At 44.3% G+C, this 26,782-nt stretch overlaps 1 protein-coding gene across 45 annotated transcripts in view; it reads right to left on the reverse strand.

Moving 5' to 3' along the window:
- Positions 1–26,782, reverse strand: part of LOC127578644 (fibrillin-2-like) — a 168,583-nt gene that overhangs the window by 99,353 nt on the left and 42,448 nt on the right. For 21 of the 45 annotated variants that reach the window (XM_052030845.1, XM_052030886.1, XM_052030883.1 and 18 more), the window contains 10 exons: positions 26,032–26,154; positions 25,207–25,329; positions 23,197–23,319; positions 21,396–21,518; positions 20,571–20,693; positions 18,208–18,330; positions 17,198–17,320; positions 15,388–15,510; positions 9,880–10,005; positions 9,674–9,796 (listed from right to left, as the gene is read on the reverse strand). In XM_052030845.1, the coding sequence (XP_051886805.1) occupies positions 9,674–9,796; positions 9,880–10,005; positions 15,388–15,510; positions 17,198–17,320; positions 18,208–18,330; positions 20,571–20,693; positions 21,396–21,518; positions 23,197–23,319; positions 25,207–25,329; positions 26,032–26,154 (1,233 nt within the window). The remainder of the gene's footprint in view (positions 1–9,673; positions 9,797–9,879; positions 10,006–15,387; positions 15,511–17,197; positions 17,321–18,207; positions 18,331–20,570; positions 20,694–21,395; positions 21,519–23,196; positions 23,320–25,206; positions 25,330–26,031; positions 26,155–26,782) is intronic. The other 24 variants (XM_052030888.1, XM_052030882.1, XM_052030879.1 and 21 more) reach the window with 12 other exon arrangements.

Here is a 26,782-nt window from a genome sequence, read left to right on the forward strand (position 1 = left end):
ACACAGTTAAAGAAACTGATCCAAACACAGTGCACCTGTAGGCTCACTGATTGTTACAAGGGATGGAGGAGATAATGGCAGTACAAAAACATACGTAATTAATTTGTCCTGTGGCAGGTTATTCAAAATCATCGTTGATAAGAGTCCCCACTACCACATATCCAGATGTGCAGGATTTTCCCAATCTCATTGCAAGCAAGTTATCAAATCTGATTTGCTGCTTTCTTTTTTTCACATAATGCATCCTTTCTCTCAATATTGAAACCAAAATGTTAGAAAAAAAAATCAAGGTTTGTGCTCCTCCTAAAATGTTAATATTGAAAATAATTCCCCATTCAATGCGATTGACTCTGAACTACCCATTCAGTTCAGCGATAATTAGCGATGGACGATAAAATTCAGCAGCAGGACGTGGACAACGTTCAGGTTTGAGGCGACATGACGAATAATGTTCCTACACAGGTCACAGACTATGAAAAGCACCCACAGTGACCATCCCACTTCCCGAAACCTTCATTCCCATTGTCAACTCCACCACCATCCACAACTTGGGAGGCAGTGGTCAGTTGATCAAAAACTTAACTCATTGGACCAAGGCTTTCAGCTCGAAACACTGTGTGTTGGGGATTTAAAGAGATATCATCATCCAACATTTTTGGGTATAATCTTTGTGATAACCTGAAGTAAAATGAAGCTGATAGTGATTCTGTCTCCAGTAGTGAATACATGACCATCGGACTAGGGAATTAAAACCATCCAACTGATCTTTGCATGGTCAGGAACCTTTCCTGTATCGTATCAAAATAAAAAGAAATTGAAACTACCTTTATACATCTATATTGTTAACTCTTTCTAATTTGTTCCTGTCTGGATCAGCGTCCCTGCCTTTTTTGAAACACCTTACATGGCGTTGACTTCCAGATGACCAGAGACACACGTGCTGTGACTCTTAGAGCAGGTCAACTGCTGGATATTTTGTGGTGAGCACCTCAACTGTTGACTCCACAAAGCCTGTTATTGAGTTACTGACAGGGTGAGTTCCAAGTTCCATCATTGTTCTTGACTGTAATAAAACTCTAGATTTTGATAACTAATCACATCAGAGAGGGACTTCAGCAAAATAACCAGTGAAATGAGAGATTTGCATGGTGAAAGATTCAGTGTCCGTTACCTGTACAAGTCCTGCCATCCCCAGTGTACCCAGCCCCACACACACACCGGAAAGAACCGGGGCTGTTGGAACAGGAGGCTGAGCTGTGACAGTTGTGGCTTCCACTCTGACACTCGTCCACATCTGGAATTTGGAAGAAAGGGAGAGGTCACCGGAAGGTCACCAGCTTCCTGAACATTCATCTTCTCACTCTGATGCACAAAGCCAACTTGTTGCTTCACCCAAGAATCTCCGGGACCATGGCAGGAGTCTCTGGCTGCCCATTCTTCTCACACCATTCACAGAGTGAACCACTATCATGGATGGATCCCTGACTTTGGTGGATGGGCAGGAGAAGGAGTGGACGACAATAATCTTGAAGAAGAAAGAGCAACTATGGAATCAGATAGGACAGCAGAAGAGAAAACATTACTACATGGGGTAAATCTAAAACTTTAAGGTAACTGTAAGGCATTCACTAGTACATCTTATAATGAGATGAAGAGAAACGTCCTTACCCAGAGTGATGAGGATGTGGGGCATTCCTATCACTAGGAGTGTTTGAGACAGATAGCCAGGCAGCTATTAACAGGGCACCTGAATGTGGGTGAAGAACCAGAGCGTTCACTGAGAATGGGAGATGAAGAGGGGTTTGTGTGCAGTGCCAGGCTTCCATTAACAGGAGAGGTCAATGAGGAAAAGAGGATCAGAGGGTTGGCCAGTAATGGCAGATGAAATTGGGTTTGTGAGCAGTGGGAGCACCGACATATATCTCTGTGTTGGTGCCCTACAGAGTCAGGGATCCATCCATTATAGTGGTTTACTCTGTGAATAGTGTCAGAAGGATGGGAAGACATAGGGGTGACAATTCCAATTAAAAAGTAACCCTCTGGCTTGCAAATATAATTGTCGTTCAGCCATAATATTTAACTGATGAATTTATCTAGACATAAAACAATGTAACACATGTCACCACAACACAACTGGAAATATCTGACCTGCCATGTACAGTTTAACTGATGAATTTATCTAGACATAAAACAATGTAACACATGTCACCACAACACAACTGGAAATATCTGACCTGCCATGTACAGTAGCAGGTCAGCAAATTGGTTTGTAAACTTACAATGGGAAAAATCAAAACTCCATTGTAGAAATTACAATGTTCCTATGCCACACACTTCTATATTAAAGAGAGGTGGCAAAAGGTTGTTGATGGATGCATGTTTTAGAGAACATTTTAAAGGAGGAGAAGGATTTCAAGGTGGTCCTGAATGACATTCCATTTCTTGGGACCCTGGCAACTGTACGCGTGGCTGCCAAAAATGAGGGAAAAGCTATCAGGAACACGCAAGGAAACATAATGTGAGGAATCTCTCTGGACTGACAGACGACATTGGCTGGATAGCACAGGGACAATAGACAAATGAAGCACAGTGAGTTAAAAGTATCCTGACTGGTTGCATCATGGTCTGGTAAGGCAATATGTATGCACAGAAACATAAGAAGCTTCATAGAATGGTGGACTCAGCCCAATGCCTCACTGGCACATCCCTCCCCACCATTGGAAGTGTCTACATTAGGAGGCGCTGCCTCTAAAAGGAAACATCTATCATCAAAAATCCCCACCATCTGTGCCATGTCATCTACTTACAGCTACCATCGGGCAGAAGGTACAGAAGCCTAAAGTCCCACACCACCAGGTTCAAGAACAGCTTTTCCCTTCAGCCATTCGGTTCTTGAACCAACTGGCGCAACCCTAATCACTACTTCAATCAAACAACACGATGACCACTTTGACCACTTGCACTGCAGAGGATTTTGATTTCTTGGTTCCAATTGTGTTCTGTCTTGTATAATTTTGTATAAATTATTTTTAATTAATATTTTTCTTGTGAATGTTTTGTATGTGATGCTATGTACCTCTGATGCTGCTGCAAGCAAGTTTTTCATTGCACCTGTGTATACAGGTACTTGTGCAGATGACAAGAAACTCGGGTTTGACTTTGACTTTAAGACTTTGAGTTACATTTATCCCAGACTGCACATCTAGAAGGATCTTTCTCAGTGTCAAATCAATTGAAGAGATTACAATACTGCAGTGATATTCCCGAGTTGTGGGAGTTACATCAAGTCACACAGGGGTGACAATGAACCAGAACTTCCAGACCAAATTTCCAGATTGATATGACTCAACCTGGATATAGTCATGGGCGAAAATGAATTTCAAACTTAGATCATTGAAGTGGAACAGTGTTGGGTTGCATTACTTGGCAACCAAAGATTTAGAAGATTTGAAGATTATGAGGATTTAGAGACCACAGATTTGTTAAGACTGAAAATAAAAGGATCTCACAAACCACCTTCTCAATCATGGCTCTCAACTCACCAGTCCCTACCCCCTCCCACCACTATCCACCCTGACTGAGCACATCTGGTCAGGCAGTGAATGGTTGATTGATCAGACCAGGAGGATTCCAGTTGTTGTCAGACTTCTGTGGTGGAGAGAACTCTGATATTTGGAATTCATCAGAATGGAATTAAAACAATCTACTTCCAGTGAATAAAAATGATGGGAAAAGTTTTTCCTGGGAAGATTCAGTGCCAGTTACCTGTACAAGTCCTTCCGTCCCCAGTGTACCCTGCCCCACACACACACCGGAAAGAGCCGGGGCTGTTGGAACAGAAGGCCGAGCTGTGACAGTCGTGGCTCCCACTCTGACACTCGTCCACATCTGGAGGTTGGAAGAAAGGGAGAGTTCATTGCAGTGACACATGCTTCATGAAAGTTTACCAACGACACATCTGCTTGACCTGATTTAGGCCCACACAGTTAAAGAAACTGACTGAGAGTGGATCCCAAACACAATCTAGCTCAAGGCTCATTAGATGTTACAAGGGATGAGGAAGAAAATGCCAATGAAAAAGCAAACATGTGATTAATTTCTCCTGTGGCACGTTATTTCCAATCCCCACTACCACATATCCAGATGTGCAGGATTTTCCCAATCTCATTGCAACCAAGTTATCAAATCTGATTTGCTGCATTTTTTTACATAAATCCTCCTTTCTGACTTTAGAATTAAAATCATCCAATTGATCTTTATATGGTCAGGAACCTTCCTTGGATCATATAAAAATAAAAAGCATAGAAACAACTTTTGTGGATCAACATTTTTAACCCTTTTTAATTATGTTCCTGTCTGGATCAGCATCCCTGCCTTTGTTGAAACACCTTACCTGGCCCTGACTTTCAGTTGACCAGACACACACGTGCTATGACTATTAGAGCAGGTCAACTGCTGGATATTTTGTGGTGAGGACCTCAGCTGTTGACTCCACAAAGCCTGTTGTTGAGTTACTGACAGGGTGAGTTCCAAGTTCCATCATTGTTCTTGACTGAAATAAAACCCTAGATTTTGATAATACATCACATCAAAGAGGGATTTAACCAAACCAACCAACGAAATGAGAGATTTGCACTGTGAAAGATTCAGTGTCCGTTACCTGTACAAGTCCTTCCGTCCCCAGTGTACCCAGCCCCACACACACACCGGAAAGAGCCGGGACTGTTGGAACAGGAGGCCGAGCTGTGACAGTTGTGGCTCCCACTCTGACACTCGTCCACATCTGGAGGTTGGAAGAAAGTGAGAATTGACTGGCCAGCTTCCTGAACTTTTAACTTCTCAATCTGATGCTCAAAATTTGGACTCTAAAGAAACTGATTCAACTTGTTTCTCCACACAAGAAATGGGGCCATGACAGTAGTCTCTGGCTTCCCATTTTTCTCTCACCATTCACAGAGTACTTCACTATCATGCTGACAGCAACGGATGGATCCCTGGGTATGGTGATGCAAAGGACAAAGAGTGAGACACATTAATCTTTAAGAAGAAAGGGCAATCATGGGATCTGATAGGACAGCAGAAGAGAAAACATTGTTGCATGAGGTGAATCCAAAATTTAAGGTAATCATAAGGTACTCACTAATATATCTTACAATGAGTTGAAGTGAAACCTCCTAACCTAACGGTGACAATGTGGGTCATTAAACCACAAGGAGCATTTCAGATCAATAACCAAGCAGCCATCAATGGGGGAGCTAAATGTGGGTGACAGATCAGAGGGTTAGCTAGCAATGGGAGATGAAGTAGTGCTTGTGTGCTGTGGGAGCACCAACATAGACCCCTCAAGGCTGAAGGTCTGATTCAGTGGTGGAATCTCAGCGAACTGATCGCAATTAGTGAAGGAGGATTCTTGGATGTTACAAAGGATAGGGGATAAAATTCCAAACAAAAAATAACCTTTTGGTTTGCAACTATGTTTGTTGTTCAGCCTTAATATTCACATATGATGAACTTATTAGAAAAAAAAGGCAAAATAGATCACCATTACACAACTGGAAATTATCTGACCTGCCATGTGCAGAAGCATTTACAAAGGTGATAGAGGCTTGGTGATGGAAATAAGTTTAGAGAACGTCTTAAAGGAAGAGGTAAAGTGAAAGGCATTCCTGAATGACATTCTGTAACTTGGGACCTTGGGAACAAAATTTATGGTGGCTAAAAATCAGGAAAAAAAACAACTGGGGACAAACAAGACACCGGAGTGTTGGGAATACTGCCGGAAAGAGATGCTGCATGGGCTGGGCAGGGAAGATAGGCAACTGAGGCAGATTGAACATCTAAAACAATCTTTCTTAATGTCGAAATGAATAAAAGTGATTGCAATGTGGTAGTGGTATTCCAGGGCAAAATTGTCATTGGATTCGAGTACTTTATTCACAAGGATTTGCCTTTTTAATGAATTGTGGATGAGAAATTCTACTTAACCCCAATGGTCGCACCAGCAGCATGAACCAATCCCTTCAGTCTCGTCACTAGTGCCTGAAAGGTCATAGCTGGTGGGGTGGTGCCACAGGAATGAGACCAAGTGCAGAGGCTGGGCATTGGAGGGGGCAGGGGGGTGAAGAGAGGGCAGTAGCCGTTGGCAACGGATGAGGCAAGGGATGAAGTAGGGAAGTGAGATAAATGGTCAGTTTTCATGAGTGGCTTTCCAAGGATGGTCAGATGGCACTGGTGTTGAGGGTCTGAACAAATGATTAGATTAATTTAGATCCCTGATTAAAAAAAAGCTGCCATCGGTGTCCAATTTCTCGGTTAGCAACAACACATTTGATTAATGTTAATACTGAAAATCAAAGGACATCACTAACCACCTTCCCAACCAGGGCCCTCAACTCACCAGAGCCCACCCCCTCCGACACCATCCACCCAGCCCGAGCCCCTCTGGGTCAGGCAGTGAGTCAGTCCAGGACAATTCCAGATATTATTAACCTCATAGGATGGAGAGAACTCTGATATTTGGGATTCATCAGAATGGACACAAAATGAATACTTCCAATGAAACAAAAGAGATATGGGAAGGTCACTGCCTGGGAATGTTTTCCCCGGGAAGGTTCAGTGCCAGTTACCTGTACAAGTCCTTCCATCTCCAGTGTACCCAGCCCCACACACACACCGGAAAGAGCCGGGGCTGTTGGAACAGGAGGCTGAGCTGTGACAGTCGTGGCTCCCACTCTGACACTCGTCCACATCTGGAGTTTGGAAGAAAGGGAGAGGTCACTGGAGTGACACATGCTTTCTGAAAGCTTAACTTCTACGTGCCTGGCCGACCTGATTTAGGCCCACACAGTTAAAGAAACTGATTGAGGGTGAATTTCAAACAGAACACACCTCAAGGCTCATTGGATGTTGCCAGGGATGAGGGAGAAAATTCCAATAAAAAAAAACAAGTGATTAAATTGTCCTGTAGCAGGTTATTTCCAATCATCGTTGATAAGAGTCCATACTATAACATGTCCACAAGTGATGGATTTTCCCAGTCTCATTGCAGACAAGTTATCAAATCTGATTTGCTGCATTTTTTCTATACAAAGCATTCCTTCTCTCTACAGTGCAAACCAAAACGTTAGAAAGGATTGAGGTTTGTACTCCCTCTAATGATGGTAACATTGAAAATGATTCCTAATGACTCTGAACTACCCATTCAGGTCAGTGATAATTAGGGATGGACGATAAACGTCAACAGCAACAAGTGGACAATATGGGGGTTTGAAGTGACAGGACGAATAATGTTCCTACACAGGTCACAGACTATCAAAAGCACCCACAGCATGGATAAGCACCCATAAAAAGCACCAGATAGAGTTTCAATCCAACTCCCTGAAATATTCATTCCAATTGTCAACTCCACCACCATACACAACTTGGGAGGCAGTGGTCACTTGATCAAAAACTTAACTCATTGCACCCGGGCATTTCAGCTCTAAAATCTGTGTGTCGGAAATTTAAAGGGATATCATCAGCTGATATTTTGGGTAAAACCTTTGTGAAAAGCTGAAGTAAAAGGAAGCTGATAGAGATTGGTCTCCAGCAGTGAATACAGGGTCAAGGGACTTGGGAATTAAAATCATCCAACTGATCTTTGCATAATCAGGAATGTTTCCAGACACACACGTGCTGTGACTTTTAGAGCAGGTCAACTACTGGATATTTTGTGGCGAGGACCTCAGCTGTTGACTTCACAAAGCCTGTAGTTGAGTTACTGACAGGGTGAGTTCCAAGTTCCACCATTGTTCTTGACTGAAATAAAAGTACAGGTTTTGATAACTCATCACATTAGAGAGGGATCTCATCAAACTAACTAGTGAACTGAGAAAGTTCTACAGTGAATGATTCAGTGTCAATTACCTGTACATGTCCTTCCGTCCCCAGTGTACCCAGCCCCACACACACACCGGAAGGAGCCGGGGCTATTGGAGCAGGAGGCTGAGCTGCGACAGTCGTGGCTCCCACTCTGACACTCATCCACATCTGGAGGTTGGGAGAGAGGGAGAGGTCACCGTAAGTTTACCAGTTTCCTGAACAATCATCTTCTCACTACGATGCACAAAGAAACTGATTCCGCCTGGTTTCTCACACAAGAACTTCTGGGGTCATGGCAGAAGTCTCTGGCTCCTCATCCTCTCGCCGTTCACAGAATAAACCACCACCAGAGGTGGATCCCTGACTTTAGTGGTAGGCAACAGAAGGAGTGGAAGACAATAATCTTTAAGAAGAAAGAGCAAATATTTAACCTCATAGGACAGCAGAAGGGAAAACATTACTACACGGGGTGAATGCTGAAGGTTAAAATAAGCACAGGGCACTCACTAATTTGTCTTACAATGAGATTGTGAAGGACCCTCCTTTTCCAGAATGGTGAGGATGTGGGGCATTCCTAACACAAGGAGCATTTGAGATGAATAGCCCGGTTTCCATTAACAGGGGAAGTCAATGTTGAGAAAAGGATCAGAGGGATGGCTGGCAACGGGAGATGGGGGGAGGGTTTATGTGCAGTGGGAGCACCAACATAGGCCGAAGATCTGGTTCAGTGGTGGAATATCAGTGAACTCATTGTGGTTAATGAAGGAGTATTCTTGGATGTTCCCAAAGATAGGGATGAAAATTCCAACCAAAAAATAACCCCTCTCATTTGCAAGTATGATTGTCATTCAGCCATCATATTTAACTGATAAATTTATTAAAACATAAAACAATGCAACACATATCACCATAACACAATCAGAAAATGCTGACCTGCCATGTACAGTAGCAGGTCAGCAAGCTGAAAACTCAAAACTCTGAATTACTTCATTGCAATATTCCTGAGCCGTATGAAACAGAGGTGGCAAAAACTTGGCGATTGACATGTGCTTTAGAAAGTATTTTGAAGGAGGATAAGGACTTCAATGTGTTCCTGAATGACATTCCACAGCTTGGGACCTTGGCAGCTGTATGCACGGCTGGCAAAGATGAGGGAAAGGCTATCAGGAACAAACAAGAGACCAGAATGTGGGGAATGAAGCTGGGGTGAGATATATCATGAAACAAATGAGAAAGAGTGAGTTACATTTATTACAGACTGAACATCTAAAAGGATCATTCTTGATCTATTGAAGAGATTACAATACTGTAGAGATATTCCCGAGTTGTAGAAGTTACATCAGGCATGCAGTGGTGACAATCAACTGGAACTACCAGATCAAATTTCCAGAGTGATATGACTTAGCCTGGATATAGTTGTGACTCGGAGAGAGAAGAGAATTTCAAATTTAGATCACTGAAGAGGAACTGCATTTCTTGCCCAACATATGTTAATCCAAAACACATGTGAAGATTTAGAAACCTCAGGCTTGTTAACACTTGAAATAAAAAAGATCTCACTGATCACCTTCCCAACCAGGGCTCTCAATTCGCTAGACCGCAACCCCTCCAGCCACCATCACCCTGCCTAAGCCCACCTGGGTCAGGTGGTGAGTGGTTGATCGATCAGACCAGGAGGATTCCAGCTATTATCAAACTTCTGGGTTGAAGAGAACTTCATTTGGGATTGATCAGAACGGAGTTAAAACAATCTACTTCCAATGAATAAAGACAGTGGGAAGGATTTATCCTGGGAAGATTCAGTGCCAGTTACCTGTACAAGTCCTTCCATCCCCAGTGTAGCCAGCCCCACACGCACACTGGAAAGAGCCGGGGCTGTTGGAACAGGAGGCTGAGCTGTGACAGTCGTGGCTCCCACTCTGACACTCATCCACATCTGGAAATTGGAAGAAAGGGAGAGTTCACTGGAGGGTCCACGGTGTCTGAATCTTAAGGTATTTAATGTTCTCCGTCACTCACCTATGCAGCTGGATCCATTCCACGTGTAGCCGGGCACACAAGTGCAGGTGACCCTTCCGTCCCGTTGGGAACAGGAGGCATTGGGTCCACACGGATTGCTGACACACATGTCACTCACTGCAGAGTCTAGATGAATGGAAGTGGTTTAGTAAACGCCACAACCTGGGGTTTACAATCTTGAATTCACTTGGTTAGAAGTAAGGAAGAAAAATGCAAAATAAAACTGGGCATATTACTGTGGCGATCAGATAACAAGAAGGTGAAGTAAATTTGCAAAAGAGCTCTGGTTGGTCCTCAGCTGGAGTACTGCGTCCATACTGGTGAGTGGACTTTAGAAAAGATGGCAAGGTCCTTGGAGCACAGAAGAGAATGATACCAGGGATGGGGAATTACTGCTGTGTGACGGGATGGGAGTGGCTGAGGCTGTTTTTCTTGTTGCAGGAAGGATCCAGAGGGTCTTAATGGAGTGGTTCAATTCAATCAAGAGAGACTATCTGCAGAGGAATGTGGCTCTGAATAAGGGGCACGTGTAAGCTGCTGGCAAAAGGACAAAGGCCACATGAGGGAGTTTTTTCTCCACACATGGAGAGTTACAATCTGGAATACAAGACCTAAAAAAGTGGTAGATGTCAATCCAGTGGCAACATTTAGGAAAGAATTGCATGGCAGTTGAAGGGAAATTAATACAGGTCTCTGGGGAAAGAGCAGGGGTGAGGAGTTGATGGGATAGCTTCTTCTGTGCTCTGTCATCCTATCATTCTGTTCTATGTCCAACACTGTCACTTCAGTGATGCTACTGTCAACTGGGATAGTAAAGGGTGAGAAGTACACAAGGAACTCCCAGTCGAGTGAAAAAGAAAAAGATTTTAGGGAATGAAGCTTGCTGTTTGGGAAGCAGAGGTTGTCGTAATAATGAGATGTGGAGCAGTTCCTTACTTACCCACCGTGACAGAGAAGGAGGTTATTTGGCCTATTGAGTCTCTTCCCTTTGTTACTGTCACCACCCAAACCAGCAGTAGTTTAGATTCGCCAGTTAACCGACCAGCAGTTTATTGGGATGTGGGAGGAATTTGGAGCACCCAGGGAAAACACACATAGTCACAGGGAGAATGTACAAATTGCACAGAGACAAAAACCTTTCCCTCAATGTCAGCAAAACAAAAGAGCTGGTCATTGGCTTCAGGGATAGGGGTGGTGCACACGCTCCTGTTTACATCAATGGTGCTGAGCTCGAGAGGGTTGAGAGCTTCAAGTTCCTAGGAGTGATCATCAACAATAGCCTTTCCTGGTCCAACCACGTTGATGCCACGGCCAAGAAAGCTCACCAGCGCCTCTACTTCCTCAGGAGGCTAAAGAAATTTGGCACGCCCCCACTGACACTCACCAACTTTTATTGATGCACCATAGAAAGCATCCTATCCAGATGCATCACAGCTTGGTACGGCAACTGCTCTGCCCGGGACCGCAAGAAACTTATGCGAAACATGATGCGGAACTTATAGGAACACTGATCCAGGAAAAATGTTTTTTAACATTTGATAAAAATATGGAAAAATAAATGAATGAAAGAAGACAGGATTGGTTAAAAGCACATTGTGTTGGACCACCTTGACCGAGTTACTTGAGGAAAGGGGAATGCACTTGATGTTGTGTATAAGGACGTTGAGAAAGTACCACTTGATAGACATATGCTCATTAACGATATGGTCACCTTTCTCATCATTGCCCCGATATTACTGAGAGCCCTGTTTCCATTTGCCATTGCTGAGATACTTCTCCACCTGGTTTTCTTCTCCCTGGGTTCCACCTTTCCCATCCCCTCCCTCACCTGGTCACCTGGTTCAATCTGCCATCATACGCCCTCCCCCCCGTTCTGGTTCCACTTATCACCTTCCAGCCTCTTGTCTCTATCCTCCTCCACCTCCCCTTTCCTACACAGTTTCATCTGCCTAATCTATTCCCCCTTCCTTATCTGGTTCCACTGTTTACCAATAAGGTCCTGTATCGTCCCTCACTCTCATCTCTCTATACTGGCTAGCTTCTCTTTACCCTCCCAGTAATGGTGGTGTAGCGGTTAGCGTAACGCTATTACAGCGCCAGCGACCTGGGTTCAATTCCGGCCGCTGTCTGTAAGGAGTTTGTACGTTCTGCCCGTGTCTGCGTGGGTTTCCTCCGGGTGCTCCGGTTCCCTCCCACATTCCAAAGACGTACGGGTTAGGAAGTTGTGGGCATGGTATGTTGGCGCCGGAAGCGTGGCGACACTTGCGGGCTGCCCCCAGAACACTCTACACAAAAGATACATTTCACTGTGTGTTTCGATGTACATGTGACTAATAAAGAGATCTCATCTTATCTAATGATGCAGGATATCAACCTAAAACATCGACCATCCCTTTGCCTTCACAGACACTGCTGAACCTGCTGAGTTCTTCCAGATTTCAGCACGTGCAGTCTCCTATATCATGCTTTGCAATCCTGAAGTTTACCGGGTTGAGGGGGATGTGACTTTATAAATCACAGTTCCTTCATCAACAATAGGACAAAATTCCATGACAAACCTTGGCAGCATTGTGGGAGCACTGTCACCACGTGGATTGTTCGGATCCAAGAAGGTGGCTCTCCACCAAAGCTGAAAGTGAACTGTAAATCACTGGTAATATGGTTTCCCTCCCCAGACCCAACTGATTCAGACAGTCTGCAGTTGTGCTGCAGAGGAGGAAAGTTTCCAGTTCCAACATTGTTCTTGACTGCAGTAAAACTCCAGATTTTGGGCATCTATCACATCAGAAAAGGAACAAGTGAACTGAGGGATTCCCACAGTGAAAGATTCCATGTCGTTCACCTGTACAAGTCCTTCCATCCCCGGTGTACCCAGCCCTACACACACACACACCGGAAAGAGCCGGGGCTGTTGGAAAAGGAGGCCGAGCTGTGACAGTCGTGGCTCCCACTCTGGCACTCAACCACATCTGGAGGTTGGAAGAAAGAGAGAGTTCACTGGAAGGTCACCAGCTTCTTGAACGTTCAGCTGCCCGCTGCCACACACAACATTTGGACTCCTGGTTAAAAGGGCCATGGCTTGGGGATGTGAAGCTGCCTGAGCAATGGGAAGATTGTGGGGGTTCCCACTGCTCCATTAGAGCCCATGAGAACCCATTGGGTCAGCTCAGGTGCAACTGGTGGCCCAAGTGACTGGGTGGCAGATGCAACAATCAATTAAGACTCAATCTAGAGTTTGAAGCTGAGACTTCTGTAGATTGTAGGTCTCGGCAACAGCTGAAGATCTAACCCTGTTTTTTTTCCCCTCCTTTAGAGAAGTGAAGATCCAGAAGAGATCTGATTCATTCAAAGCCTTGGAGGCTTTTGTTAAACAGTAAATGAGGAGAAATTATCTCCTGTGGCAGAAGGGTCCGTAATCAAGGGAGAAAACTTTAAGGTTATTGGCAAAGGAACAAGAAGTCTCATGAAGGAAAGAAATGACATTGAGCTATGCATTGGAACACCTCATTTCAAAGGGAATTGGATCAATGCAGGGAAAGTTAAGGTGTTCTGGGTTATAGGAAAGAGTAGAGCAGGCAACCTGGTTTTGTCAAGGAGCAGAACAGGAATAAAGAGCTGGAAGGACACTAGCAACAACGTGACCCTGTTTCTATAGATACTGCTGAGCAGACACTGTCAGAATGTGTCTTTGAGAACAAACCTGCATCATTCTGTCTCAGGAAAAAGAAAGGGATGAACACTGCGGATGCCGTCAGCAAGCAGTTCAGTCACACACTGAATGAGTAAAGGTGTGTGTGAGCGATAGAGAGAGAGAGAGAGAGAGAGAGAGAGAGAGAGAGAGAGAGAGAGAGAGAGTGTGAAAGAGCATGAGAGAGAGTGAGTGTGAGAGAGAGTGAGCGTGTGTGAGGGAGTGAAAGTGTGAGGGAGAGAGAGGGAATGAGACAGTCTATGTGAAAGAGGGAGTGAGAGTGTATGTAAGAGAGAGGAGTGTGTGTGTGTGTCTCAGAAAGAGAGAGAGAAAGTTCACTGGAAAAATTGAGAATGCATCCCACTACAAGTGGAACCATTTAAGGTCGAGGGTCAGTTTAGAAAGATTGTTTTAATGCTGACCATGCTGCTCCTAATTCTCACCAATGCTTGGGAAGATTGAACTTGAATTCTCCATTGGCCAATTCTTTTGAAAAAGATTTTCCTTGTCTGGCTCAGATTGTACTCTGAGGAAAAAAATCATCCAGAAATGGCTCCTGGAGGGTAACTCTCGATCAAGTTAGAAAAGGTTTGTTCTCCTTTTTATTGCTTACTCAAGTATTGGGAAAATTACCACACGAAGTGTCAAAACTGAATGCCTGTTGTGGACAAAAGGGAGGGAGGAAATCTGTTTAGATTTCCCTAGGGAACAAATCCCAGGGTCTTGACCCTTGTCTTTTGTTTGGAGCTTCATGTAGAAAACAAGATATTGTTCTACCTCTGAGATTCCTTTCACTTTATAATTTGGTATTACAGATACATCAGGGACAAGTGCACAATCCCAGTACTGGAGAGAGCTTTTTGTTTCCCTTGGACTCATACTTCAGGGATAGTTTAAAGATTAGTTCCCTTTGTTTTTTGCTTACAGAGGTTAGAAGAGGTTTGTTCTTGTCTTGAAGACAGTCCTTAGTCATATGCCTGAGGCTATCAGTTGAGCTGTGTTCCACTATATTATTTTCTTGGCATAATTGGGTCCCGTGTAGCACTTCACAAAACTTTGCATTTGGTCTCAACTACTAGATGGAGTTCTAAAACATTTTTGGAATTAATGACTATCAGTTACATGATGTTATCTATACCTAGCTAAACTCAAACTACTGCTTCTAAATGTTTTTATCATCTCCCCATCTTCATGGACATTGCTGAGAGATTTATTTTGAATTTTCTTTGAATGTTCTGGACAGTCATCGATTTGGAAGAGATTTGCTTCCAAATGATTCCTGGAACTGCATGAAAGGTAATAACTATACAGTCATATAAAAAGACTTTGAAAAAGTTCACATTCAAATTAACCAAATTCAAATTTAACTGAATGTGTTGGCCACTGACTGACACATTGAATAGACAACGTATTCTAACAGTGCACTGCATTATCGTGATTTCCACAAGTGATTGAGGTTTTTAACTCTTTATGTTCAGATATGGAATTAACAAAAGCAAGACTTATTTTAAAGTAAGGAAAAATATGGTCATTTTTTGCCACAATATGATAAGTGAAATAATCTGTCCAGTTGCCATTGGTTTAGTTACATTATCAAAAACAATATTGCTTTTGGGAACCATCTGAGTAATTTGTTTTACTTGGGCATGAGCTGTTAACTGTAGCCTTTGTCCAGCTTCTTTCTAGATACTGGTGTGTTTAGTCAGCCCTGGAAGGGAATAAGATTGTTCTCTATTCCAGACTGTTGAGAATGGAAACAAAATTAAAAAGAAGAAAATTACTAAAACAAAAGGAGAATGAGAAAATTATACGCCTGGTACCTGTACAAGTCCTTCCGTCCCCAGTGTACCCAGCCCCACACACACACTGGAAAGAGCCAGGGCTGTTGGAACAGGAGGCCGAGCTGTGACAGTCGTGGCTCCCACTCTGACACTCATCCACATCTGGAGGTTGGAGGAAAGGAAAGAATTCAATGAAGAATCCATAGCTCTGTGAATGTCTACCTTTCTCCCGATGCCTAGATTTAGGCTCCAGACACATTAGATCAGCTCCCTACCCCCCTTTGACAACTGCTTGTCAAGCTGAACCTTTACATAATCAGCCAAAGCAGTTCATTTGCAGATGGCTCTTCCAAAACTGTCGCTAGCATAATTTTCTGATCTTCACATGTGCAAAGTATTGGTAGGATTCAGGCTTATCAAAAGCCTAGTAGGCAAGAAAGCAACTTCCCATCCAGTAAACACCTTGTCAGCTGGTCTTCATGTGGTGATGTCATCCACCCCGATTTCCAATATTAACACCTCACTGGTTAAACGTTGGCAAATGACCACCCAGGAATATGAGGTACCGGGAAAAGGAATCTTGCCACTGATGCTGGACACTGTCAAATGACTGGCTGATACTCTCTAAAACCTTATCCAGTGAACCATTGTCATTACTCTTGAAGCGTAGAGGATTTAACTTAATTTGAAAGAAACCAACCAGGTCAGCTGTTTCACCAGCTCACTGAATCCAATAACACTCTCCATGACTTCAAAGAAAGGTAAAAAAAGATACCAGAGTGCAAAAACAACTTTGCATTACTGATGAATGAATTGAGTTCAAATGGTCTCGACTTTCTTAGAAGCATAAAGAGATTTGGCAAGTCACCAAATACTCAAACTTTGACAAATGCACTGTTGAAAATATCCTTACTGCATCACAGCCCGGTACAGCAATTCCAACGCACAGGAATGCAGGAGGCTGCAGAGAATTGTGGACACAGCCCAGTCCATCACAGGCACACCCCTCCCCACCCCCGACTGCATCTACAGGAGGCACTGCCTCAAGAAGGTGGCGTCTGTCATCGATCCCCACCATTCGGGTCATGCCCTCTTCTCGCTGCTACTATCGGGCAGGAGATACAGAAGCCTGAAGTCCCACACCACCGGGTTCAGGAACAGCTACTTCCCTACAACCATCAGGTTCTTGAACTGACCTGCACAGCCCTAACCCCACCTCCGCAGCGGAACACCACGGACCACCTCTTGCACTGCCATGGACCTGTCTTCAATTGCGTCTTTGTTTTTTTGCACTGTCTTGCTTTTGCAGTTATTTTTCACTGTACGGTATAGTTTTATGTATAATTTATGTATAATTTATATTCTGTGTGTCGTCTTTACCTACATGCAAGCCAGTTTTGTACCTTACCGTTTTTTCTGTACCTCACTGTATTTGTGCACACTACAATGACTTGACTTGAGTCCATAGGATGCTTTGCTTTGAGGAGACTCATTATCTGTAGCTAAACTTCTCAATTAATTTTCTTCCTCGGAAGAGCTAGCTTCTGATCTCATCCCTGGTTCTCACCTACCCCCGACTGATTTGGAACTCGACAGAAGCTCCAGCCTTTTTCGTAAGTAATGGTTTCAGTTCATTGTCCAATAGGTTAAGTGACTCCCTGTGGAGCCGTATCCATTCCATGGGCAGCCAGAGCCACAGCAGCATCTGAAGCTTCTGTCCCACTGGATACAAGAGGCATTGGGTCCACACGGATTGCTGACACACATCTCACTCGCTGCAGACACCAGATGAATTGGAAACAGCTTGCAATGATAAAGGAAAGGCCATTGGGAAAACAAATCTCCTTACCTGTGCAAGACTTTCCGTCCCCAGTGTACCCAGCCCCACACACACACAGGAAAGAGCCGGGGCTGTTGGAACAGGAGGCCGAGCTGTGACAGTCATGGCTCCCAGTCTGACACTCATCCACATCTGAAGTTTGGAAGAAAAGGAGAGGTCACTGGAGGGTCCATGGTGTGTGCACCTTGAACTATTCTCCCACAGAAAACCCAGGTTTAGGCTGGACCCTCAGATATCATGGAACATCATGTTTAACTCCTCTGTTTGTTTAGATTACAAAGGCCTGTACAACAGAACTCTGAGCTCCACAGCCCAGTTTTGGTTCCTGGTCTGGTCCGGGTGAGCAGAGCTCAACTGGAGCAGCAGAGTGGGATCAGAACTGGTCTCAGCTCTCATGGGCTGGGATTGAAAAATCATTCATCATCCTCATTTCCACGGCCGAGTACGTGTGTTGTCAATGTCTCAGAGATGTGAAGGGACAAGGAAATTTCTCTGGGCTCAGGAGACAGAGTAGGGGTGTGAACTCATCAGAAATCTGATACACTGAACTAAATGGGCCAAATGGCCTGATAGGGAGTTGCACAATTCTATGAAGTCAGGGTAGGGAGAATCTGAATGAAAGAAAGATCTGGATATCAGACTGCTGAACTCGCATTCTGATCCCACCATGTCCCATTCTGGACAGCAACTTGACACGTTCTGGCCCTAAGCGAAAAGGCCTCCAGGAAGATTCAGTGCCAGTTACCTGTACAAGTCCTTCCATCCCCAGTGTACCCAGCCCCACACACACACCAGAAAGAGCCAGGGCTGTTGGAACAGGAGGCCGAGCTGTGACAGTTCCAGGACCCAAATGATTCAGGCAGTCTGTGGTTGTGTTACCGATGAGGAAAGTTCCTACCTCCATCACTGTTCTTGATTGAAACTCTATGGTTTGGGACTTCATCACCTCAGAGAGACATTTCATGAAACAAACCAGTGAACTGAGAGATTTCCGCAGTGAAAGACTCAGTGCCAGTTACCTGTACAAGACCTTCCATCCCCAGTGTACCCAGCCCCACACGCACACCGGAAAGAGCCAGGGCTGTTGGAACAGGAGGCCGAGCTGTGACAGTCGTGGCTCCCACTCTGACACTCATCCACATCTGGAGTTTGGAAGAAAGGGAGAGGTCACTTCAGTGACACATGCTTCCTGAAAGTTCAGCCTCTACACGCCTGCTTGACCAGATTTAGGTCCACACAGTTAAAGAAACTGATCAAAACACAATGCACCTGTCGGCTCATTGATCGTTACAAGGGATGGAGAAGATAATGCACAACAGAGATGCAAAAAATTCTGCAGATGCTGGAATCTGGAACAATACACAAAAAGTGCTGGAGGAACCCTCAGGTCCATGGAGGGAAATGAACAGTCGACGTTTCAGGCTGAGACCCTTCATCAGGACTGGAAAGGAAGAGGGCAGAAGCCAGAATAAGAAGGTCGGAGGAGGGGGAGGAGCACACGCAGGCAGGGGAGAGGTGAGTCCAGGTGAGAGAGGGAAGGTAGGTGGGTGTGGGGGAGGGGGAGAAGATGTAATAAACTGATAGGTAGAGGAGGCAAAGGTCTGGAGAAGAAGGAATCCGGTAGGAGAGGGCAGTGCCTCATGGAATAAAGGATTGGGAGGGGAGGAGAGGAGGTGGGCAGGTCGTCAAGGTGGGGGAAGGGAGCCATTGGAATAAGGGAAGACAAAGGATTGGGGGGGGGGAAAGAAAAAGAAGGAATGGAGTTACTGGAAATTAGAGAAATTGATGTTGAGATAATGCCAGTATAAAAACAAACGTGATTAATTTGTCCTTGGCAGGTTATTTAAAATCATTGTTGATAAAAGTCCCCACTACCACAAATCCAGATGTGCAGGATTTTCCCAATCTCATTGCAAGCAAGAGAATATTACCCTAAAAAGAGACATGATGACAAAAACAGAAAATGCTGGAAATACTCAGCGGGTCAGGCCACCTCTGTGAGAAGAGAAATGTAGCCAACGTTTCAGGTTGGAGACCTTGTCTCAGAAGTAGGAAGGAGACAAAAGAAGCTTGTAAAGCTGAAGGGAGGGTGGGGATGAGTGATGTCCCTTAAAGGGTAAAACCAGGATGGCCATGAGGATAGGCTGGTCAACGAGTCAATGGGAGCAGTTAGAGAGTGAGGAGATGGACAAAAGAGCCAAGACAAAAGAATGTAGGAGTTGCAAAATGCAGAGCAGGAGGAGATGCCCAGCAGGTCAGGCTGGGCACGTCCTTCACATCCAGAGAGAAGAAAGAGGAAGGGGAAAAACACACTGAGCTAATGTTACAGATGGACGACTGATACAGACCAAGAAATCGAGTTATCTGAAGTTGTAGAATTCAATATTGCGTACAGACGGCTGCAATGTGTCCAGACGGAAAATAAAGTTTCTGTTTTAGATTTCCAGCATCGGAGGTTTCTTCTGATCCTCAATGGGTTTGTTCCACATTGCAGAAAAATAATTTGCAATTCCCATTGCGAGCCAACATTTTGAATGAATGTATGGAATTATATCTATTTACCTCCATTCATTGGAAACTGATGTCAGATTCACTTTGAAGATTACAGAGAGCTGTCTGTTATTTTGAAAGTCCTGGATATAAACTTTGATTTGAAAAAGGTTGGCTTCAGCTTGGATTCTGTGAAGTTAAACTACCTCTCACACTTGATACTTGCATTTGAACAGAAAGTGGTGGTCACTTTCACAACAGCTGTGCAATAGCTGCACAGTTCACTACAGTAACATATGCAACTAATCCTGGCCATGCATCCGGCAAATGGAGACTGTTTTAAATTCCTGAGGTACTGGGACAGAAATCAAAAACTTTCTTCTGAGACAATAAAGAAAAGTGAGATGCTTAGTTTGCAAATATTAGTTGCATTCTCAACTGCAACTTAATCAAAAACTTGAACGGGGCAGAATTTGTTAAGTGTCCAGGAATGTTTTCTCAAACATTATGTAGATAACCCAACTAGCAAATAGGCAACATTGGACCTCCTATTGAAAAATGAGACAGGCCAAGTCACTGAAGTGTCAGTGGGGGAGCACTTCAGGACAAGTGACCAAAATATTAGTTTTAAAATAGTTATAGAAAAAGATAGGACTAGTTAATTAAATGCTTTCGGGAAGTTTTTGCAAGAATATTTTGGGGTTTTGCATTGCTCACACATGAGTTTTTCTTTGCTAGCTTTTATGCAGCTTCTACAATTCTTGGTAACCATGTGTGTAAGCAGTTGTGGGATGACCAGGACTGTTGTCTATTCTGGATTCAACAGAGAAGATGCAAAATACAAAACTTGCAAAGGAAAAGAAATCATATGTGAAAGTTCAGTGCCAGTTACCTGTACAAGTCCTTCCATCCCCAGTGTACCCAGCCCCACACACACACCGGAAAGAGCCGGGGCTGTTGGAACAGGAGGCCGAGCTGTGACAGTTGTGGCTCCCACTCTGACACTCATCCACATCTGGAGATTGGAAGAAAGGGAGAGGTCACTGGAGGGTCCACAGCTGTATGAAGGTTCAACTTTCAACAACTCTACACCCAGATTGCAACAAACCATGGACATGATGTGTTGTTGATGTATGACAGATAGAAAGACCTTTGTGTCGTGGGTATTTACACAACCTCATTCCGGCAATGAGTGTTTATTCAGGAATGGACAGGAGGCCGAGCGGTGACAGTTGTGGCTTCCACTCTGACCTTCTTCCACATCTGGAGTTTGGTAGAAAGCGAGAGTTCACTTGAAGGTCACCAGCTTCGTGAATGCTCAACCTTCTCCTGTACACTCCCAGTGTTCATGTTGAACCACATGGCCTCATGGAAAGATGAACAGTCCATCATGTTCTCTAAGCAATCCTAACTGCTGTTCCTGTAGTTAAAGTCCAACTTTTTGAATATTGCTGAAAGGAAACTGAGAGGGGACCTTTGGGCATTATTCAAAAAAAATGTAGTTGAGACCAAAACAAGATATGGTTTGATTGTGGATCAGTCACCTCTATTCAGAATTGCTTCACCTCACACATAGTGGTCAGGTAAAAAATGCAAGGAACAGTAGAAAATTGTGCAGAAATCCAGGGAGTTTGACAATGCCCCGGGACAACACTTCTTTTTTCTTAAATGATGAAACAGAGGGGATTTTCCTCTGGGAAGATTCAGTGCCAGTTACCTGTACAAATCCTTCCGTCCCCAGTGTACCCAGCCCCACACACACACCGGAAAGAGCCAGGGCTGTTGGAACAGGAGGCCGAGCTGTGACAGTCGTGGCTCCCACTCTGGCACTCGTCCACATCTGGAGTTTGGAAGAAAGGGAGAATTCACTGGAGGGAGCACAGCTGTGTGAATGTTTAACTTTCTGCAGCTGCATACCCAAACTGAGAGAAGCTGTGTGACCCTTGGAAAACATGGGTTGTTAATGAATAGTCCTATGTGGCAGATATTTGCACAACTTTATTCCAGCAACGAGCATGCTTAGTCATTGGTGGACAGATGGCCCAAAACACAGGACCTTTGAGAGGTCTTCCCAGAGTATATAGCCGTTAAATAAATATAGGTGGTGGAAAATACCGCAGTCAAGGGTTAGCCAATTAAGTAATAAAGAATCTCCTCCTTTTAGAAATTACTAGGGAACCTGGAAGTGGCTAGTCCAGGTGACTGGTGGTGGAGATACAGGGTTGGGCCAAATGACAGCCATGGTTCATGTGATGGGTACTCCCAAAGCTGCCATCCACAGGATATAACCAGGGAAAACCAACATGGAACCCTCACTCTGTGGCAAAACTGACTAGCACACAGGTTGGAAATCACAAATGAATGCAACTGTTGAAAACACGCAGCTGAGGTGAGACAAGGCAAAGTTCTGCTGTGGGTGAGGATCCTTTGCCTGTTGTCTTTCCAGCTGGTTGCAGTAGGTTTCTTCAAATTGCTTCCCGCTGGGCACAAGAGGCATTGGGTCCACACGGATTGCTGACACACCCCCCACTCCCTGCAGACACAAGATGAATGGGAAACAACTTGCAATGATAAACAAAAGGCCATTGGGAAAATGAATCATTTGTTACCTGTACAAGTCTTTCCGTCCCCAGTGTACCCAGCCCCACACACACACCGGAAAGATCCGGGGTTGTTGGAACAGGAGGCCGAGCTGTGACAGTCGTGGCTCCCACTCTGACACTCATCCACATCTGGAGTTTGGAAGAAAGGGAGAATTCACTGGAGGGTCCATGGTGTGGAAATCTTGAACTTTTCTCCTACAGCACACCAGATTTAGGCTGGACCCTCGGATATCATGGAACATCAGATTTAGCTCCTCTGTTTGTTTAGATTACAAAAGCCTGTACAACAGAGCTTTGAGTTCCACTGCCCAGTTTTGGTTCCTGGTCTGCACCGGGTGAGCAGAGCTCAACTGGAGCAGCAGAGTGGGATCAGAACTGGTCTCAGCTCTCATGGGCTGGGATTGAAAAATCATTCATCATCCTCAGTTCCACGGCCGAGTACGTGTGTTGTCAATGTCTCAGAGATGTGAAGGGACAAGGATATTTCTCTGGTCTCATGAGAAAGAGTAGGAACATGGACTAATCTGAAGGCTCACACACAGAGCTGTTGTCGGGAAGATTCACCACATGACCTCATTCTAAGTTGGGCAATTCTGTGAAATCAAGGTGGGGAGAAACTTTAAAACCTGAGTGAGCTAGCACAGGCAAGATGGACTTGTACAGGTAACAAATGATTCATTTTCCCAATGGCCTTTTGTTTATCATTGCAAGTTGTTTCCCATTCATCTTGTGTCTGCAGTGAGTGGGGTGTGTGTCAGCAATCCGTGTGGACCCAATGCCTCCTGTGCCTCATTCTAAACAGATTGGCAGGTTGGGGAACAGGGCTTTTGTATCTTCTCCTTTCAACAGAGAGGATATAAAATACAATGCTTGCAAAGGAAAAGAAAGCCAATGGAATAATTTAGAGATGATTACCTGTACAAGTCCTTCCGTCCCCAGTGTATCCAGCCCCACACACACACTGGAAAGAGCCAGGGCTGTTGGAACAGGAGGCTGAGCTGTGACAGTCGTGGCTCCCACTCTGACACTCGTCCACATCTGGAGTAAGAGGACAGTTTATCAGAGGGTTTCCATCTTTGCAAATGTTCAACTCTCTTTTGCTGCATATCCAGGTTTATCTCCACATGTTTCATCTTCCCTCTGTCTGGGCATTGCTTTACTCTGTCAGGGTTGTATGGGCCCAAACATAATCTCAGAGTGAGGAAGGAAGATTGTTAGGCAGGATGTCAACTTGTGTCAAAGTGACACCTGATGAACTATGAGATGCCTGAATATCAAGAACAGGGCAGAGCTCAGCATTAGGATCCTTTCTGGTTCAATAACATGGTGGCACTCACTTCTCCTCACAAGTATTATTTATTTTGGATAAACAACTCGCCACTTGGAAGCATCATTAGGAGGGTGTCGTTTCCAGCGGAAACAGAAGAAGTATGAATTGGAAGGGACACATCATCAACCAGATCTTTAGATCTTGGTTCTGGGCATCAGGTAGAATGTTTCCCACCTTTAGAGATAAACCATCCGGATCTTGAATTGAATGGGGCTTCCACAAACCTTGTGAATGAATGTTTCTGATAATACTTATTGATTCAGCATGTTGTGCTGCGTATGGAAGAGAAAGGAAAATTTCCTGGATGAATATAAAACTCCTCTATGAACTTTACAAAGCATTTTCTCACTGGGGAATGAATGAGGTTTTATGAAATCATTCACTCTACGTCTCCACAACCAGACTGGACATCAGCTGTACAAATTAAACAGGTTCATGGTAGTTGCCTCACACGCAATCTCTAACATTCACTAGGATCTTATCAGTGATGAACAAGGATATTCCAACAATAAGACAAGAAAAACATCATCAATTTATCAAGCACACATTTACACTAATCCTATTTTGTTCCCATCCCAGTGCCCATTCACTTCCCCCAGATTGTACCACTCACCTACACACTAGTGGCAACTTACAGCAGACTATTAACCCACCAACCCACACATCCTTGGGAAGTGGGGGGAGCCAGAGCACCCGAAGGAAACCCATGCAGTCACAGGGAGAACGTGCAAACTTGCCACAGGCTTCACCGGATCTGAATTGAACTCACGTCATTGGAAACATGAGGCAGCAACTCTACGAACTACACTGCTGTGCTGCTCTTAACCTCCGTGTTTCCATTGGCAGCAGGTCATTCAGGTTAACAGCATATGGAAAATTATTCCATAACAAAGTGACACGATAGGATTCCCAACACGACTGTGGATCCATCTAATTTTACTGTGATGGATTTTGCTCAACATTTCTTTATTCACCAACAGATACTGAACAGATTCAAAATGTCCTCCCACACCTTACAAAAATGTACTCGAGAATTGACTACAATTATTGCTCAGTCACACCAGTGGGTGGAGAGTCACTTTATTTTCAATGATATTTAAACATTACCAATGGAAAAACACCAAGGTTATACTCTGATCCCATCCTGTCCTCATCTAACTTCGGATGGCAGATGATTCATCCCTATTCGCATGACTCTAGCTCCAAGTAAACAAACCCTTTGTTTGTGGAATCAATCTTGGTACAAACAAAATTACAAGTGCTTCTTAAGTCGGTGGCAATCCTAAGGTAGCGCATCCACTAACAGCTAAAATAGATGCCCAACAGTTGTTAATAGTTAATAATAAAAACAGTTAATAATAAAAGTTAATAATTTTATAAATAAAAAAGTTAGACAACAGTTAATAATAAAAATATTATCATTTCTCTCCCGCAATGCTTCAGGCAGTGTGTAGACACATTAGGCAATCCTAGAAGGTGGCAGGGTTTGGCTCTGGGCCCGGAACCCAAATGAATATTTCTCAGCATGATACATATTTAAACAATTCTTTAAAAAACAATTTTCTTTCTCCCTGGGAAGATTCAGTGCCAGTTACCTGTACAAGTCCTTCCATCCCCAATGTACCCAGCCCCACACACACACTGGAAAGAGCCAGGGCTGTTGGAACAGGAGGCCGAGCTGTGACAGTCGTGGCTCCCACTCTGACACTCATCCACATCTGGAGATTGGAAGAAAGGGAGAGGTCACTGGAGGGTCCACAGCTGTATGAAGGTTCAACTTTCAACAACTCTACACCCAGATTGCAATAAACCATGGACATGATGTGTTGTTGATGTATGACAGATAGAAAGACCTTTGTGTCGTGGGTATTTACACAACCTCATTCCGGCAATGAGTGTTTATTCAGGAATGGACAGGAGGCCGAGCGGTGACAGTTGTGGCTTCCACTCTGACCTTCTTCCACATCTGGAGTTTGGTAGAAAGCGAGAGTTCACTTGAAGGTCACCAGCTTCGTGAATGCTCAACCTTCTCCTGTACACTCCCAGTGTTCATGTTGAACCACATGGCCTCATGGAAAGATGAACAGTCCATCATGTTCTCTAAGCAATCCTAACTGCTGTTCCTGTAATTAAAGTCCAACTTTTTGAATATTGCTGAAAGGAAACTGAGAGGGGACCTTTGGGCATTATTCAAAAAAAATGTAGTTGAGACCAAAACAAGATATGGTTTGATTGTGGATCAGTCACCTCTATTCAGAATTGCTTCACCTCACACATAGTGGTCAGGTAAAAAATGCAAGGAACAGTAGAAAATTGTGCAGAAATCCAGGGAGTTTGACAATGCCCCGGGACAACACTTCTTTTTTCTTAAATGATGAAACAGAGGGGATTTTCCTCTGGGAAGATTCAGTGCCAGTTACCTGTACAAATCCTTCCGTCCCCAGTGTGCCCAGCCCCACACACACACCGGAAGGAGCCGGGGCTGTTAGAACAGGAGGCCGAGCTGTGACAGTCGTGGCTCCCATTCTGGCACTCGTCCACATCTGGAGTTTGGAAGAAAGGGAGAATTCACTGGAGGGAGCACAGCTGTGTGAATGTTTAACTTTCTGCAGCTGCATACCCAAACTGAGAGAAGCTGTGTGACCCTTGGAAAACATGGGTTGTTAATGAATAGTCCTATGTGGCAGATATTTGCACAACTTTATTCCAGCAACGAGCATGCTTAGTCATTGGTGGACAGATGGCCCAAAACACAGGACCTTTGAGAGGTCTTCCCAGAGTATATAGCCGTTAAATAAATATAGGTGGTGGAAAATACCGCAGTCAAGGGTTAGCCAATTAAGTAATAAAGAATCTCCTCCTTTTAGAAATTACTAGGGAACCTGGAAGTGGCTAGTCCAGGTGACTGGTGGTGGAGATACAGGGTTGGGCCAAATGACAGCCATGGTTCATGTGATGGGTACTCCCAAAGCTGCCATCCACAGGATATAACCAGGGAAAACCAACATGGAACCCTCACTCTGTGGCAAAACTGACTAGCACACAGGTTGGAAATCACAAATGAATGCAACTGTTGAAAACACGCAGCTGAGGTGAGACAAGGCAGAGTTCTGCTGTGGGTGAGGATCCTTTGCCTGTTGTCTTTCCAGCTGGTTGCAGTAGGTTTCTTCA

The sequence above is a fragment of the Pristis pectinata genome, chromosome 15 (genome assembly GCF_009764475.1).
Source record: "Pristis pectinata isolate sPriPec2 chromosome 15, sPriPec2.1.pri, whole genome shotgun sequence".
NCBI classification, from domain to species: domain Eukaryota; kingdom Metazoa; phylum Chordata; class Chondrichthyes; order Rhinopristiformes; family Pristidae; genus Pristis; species Pristis pectinata.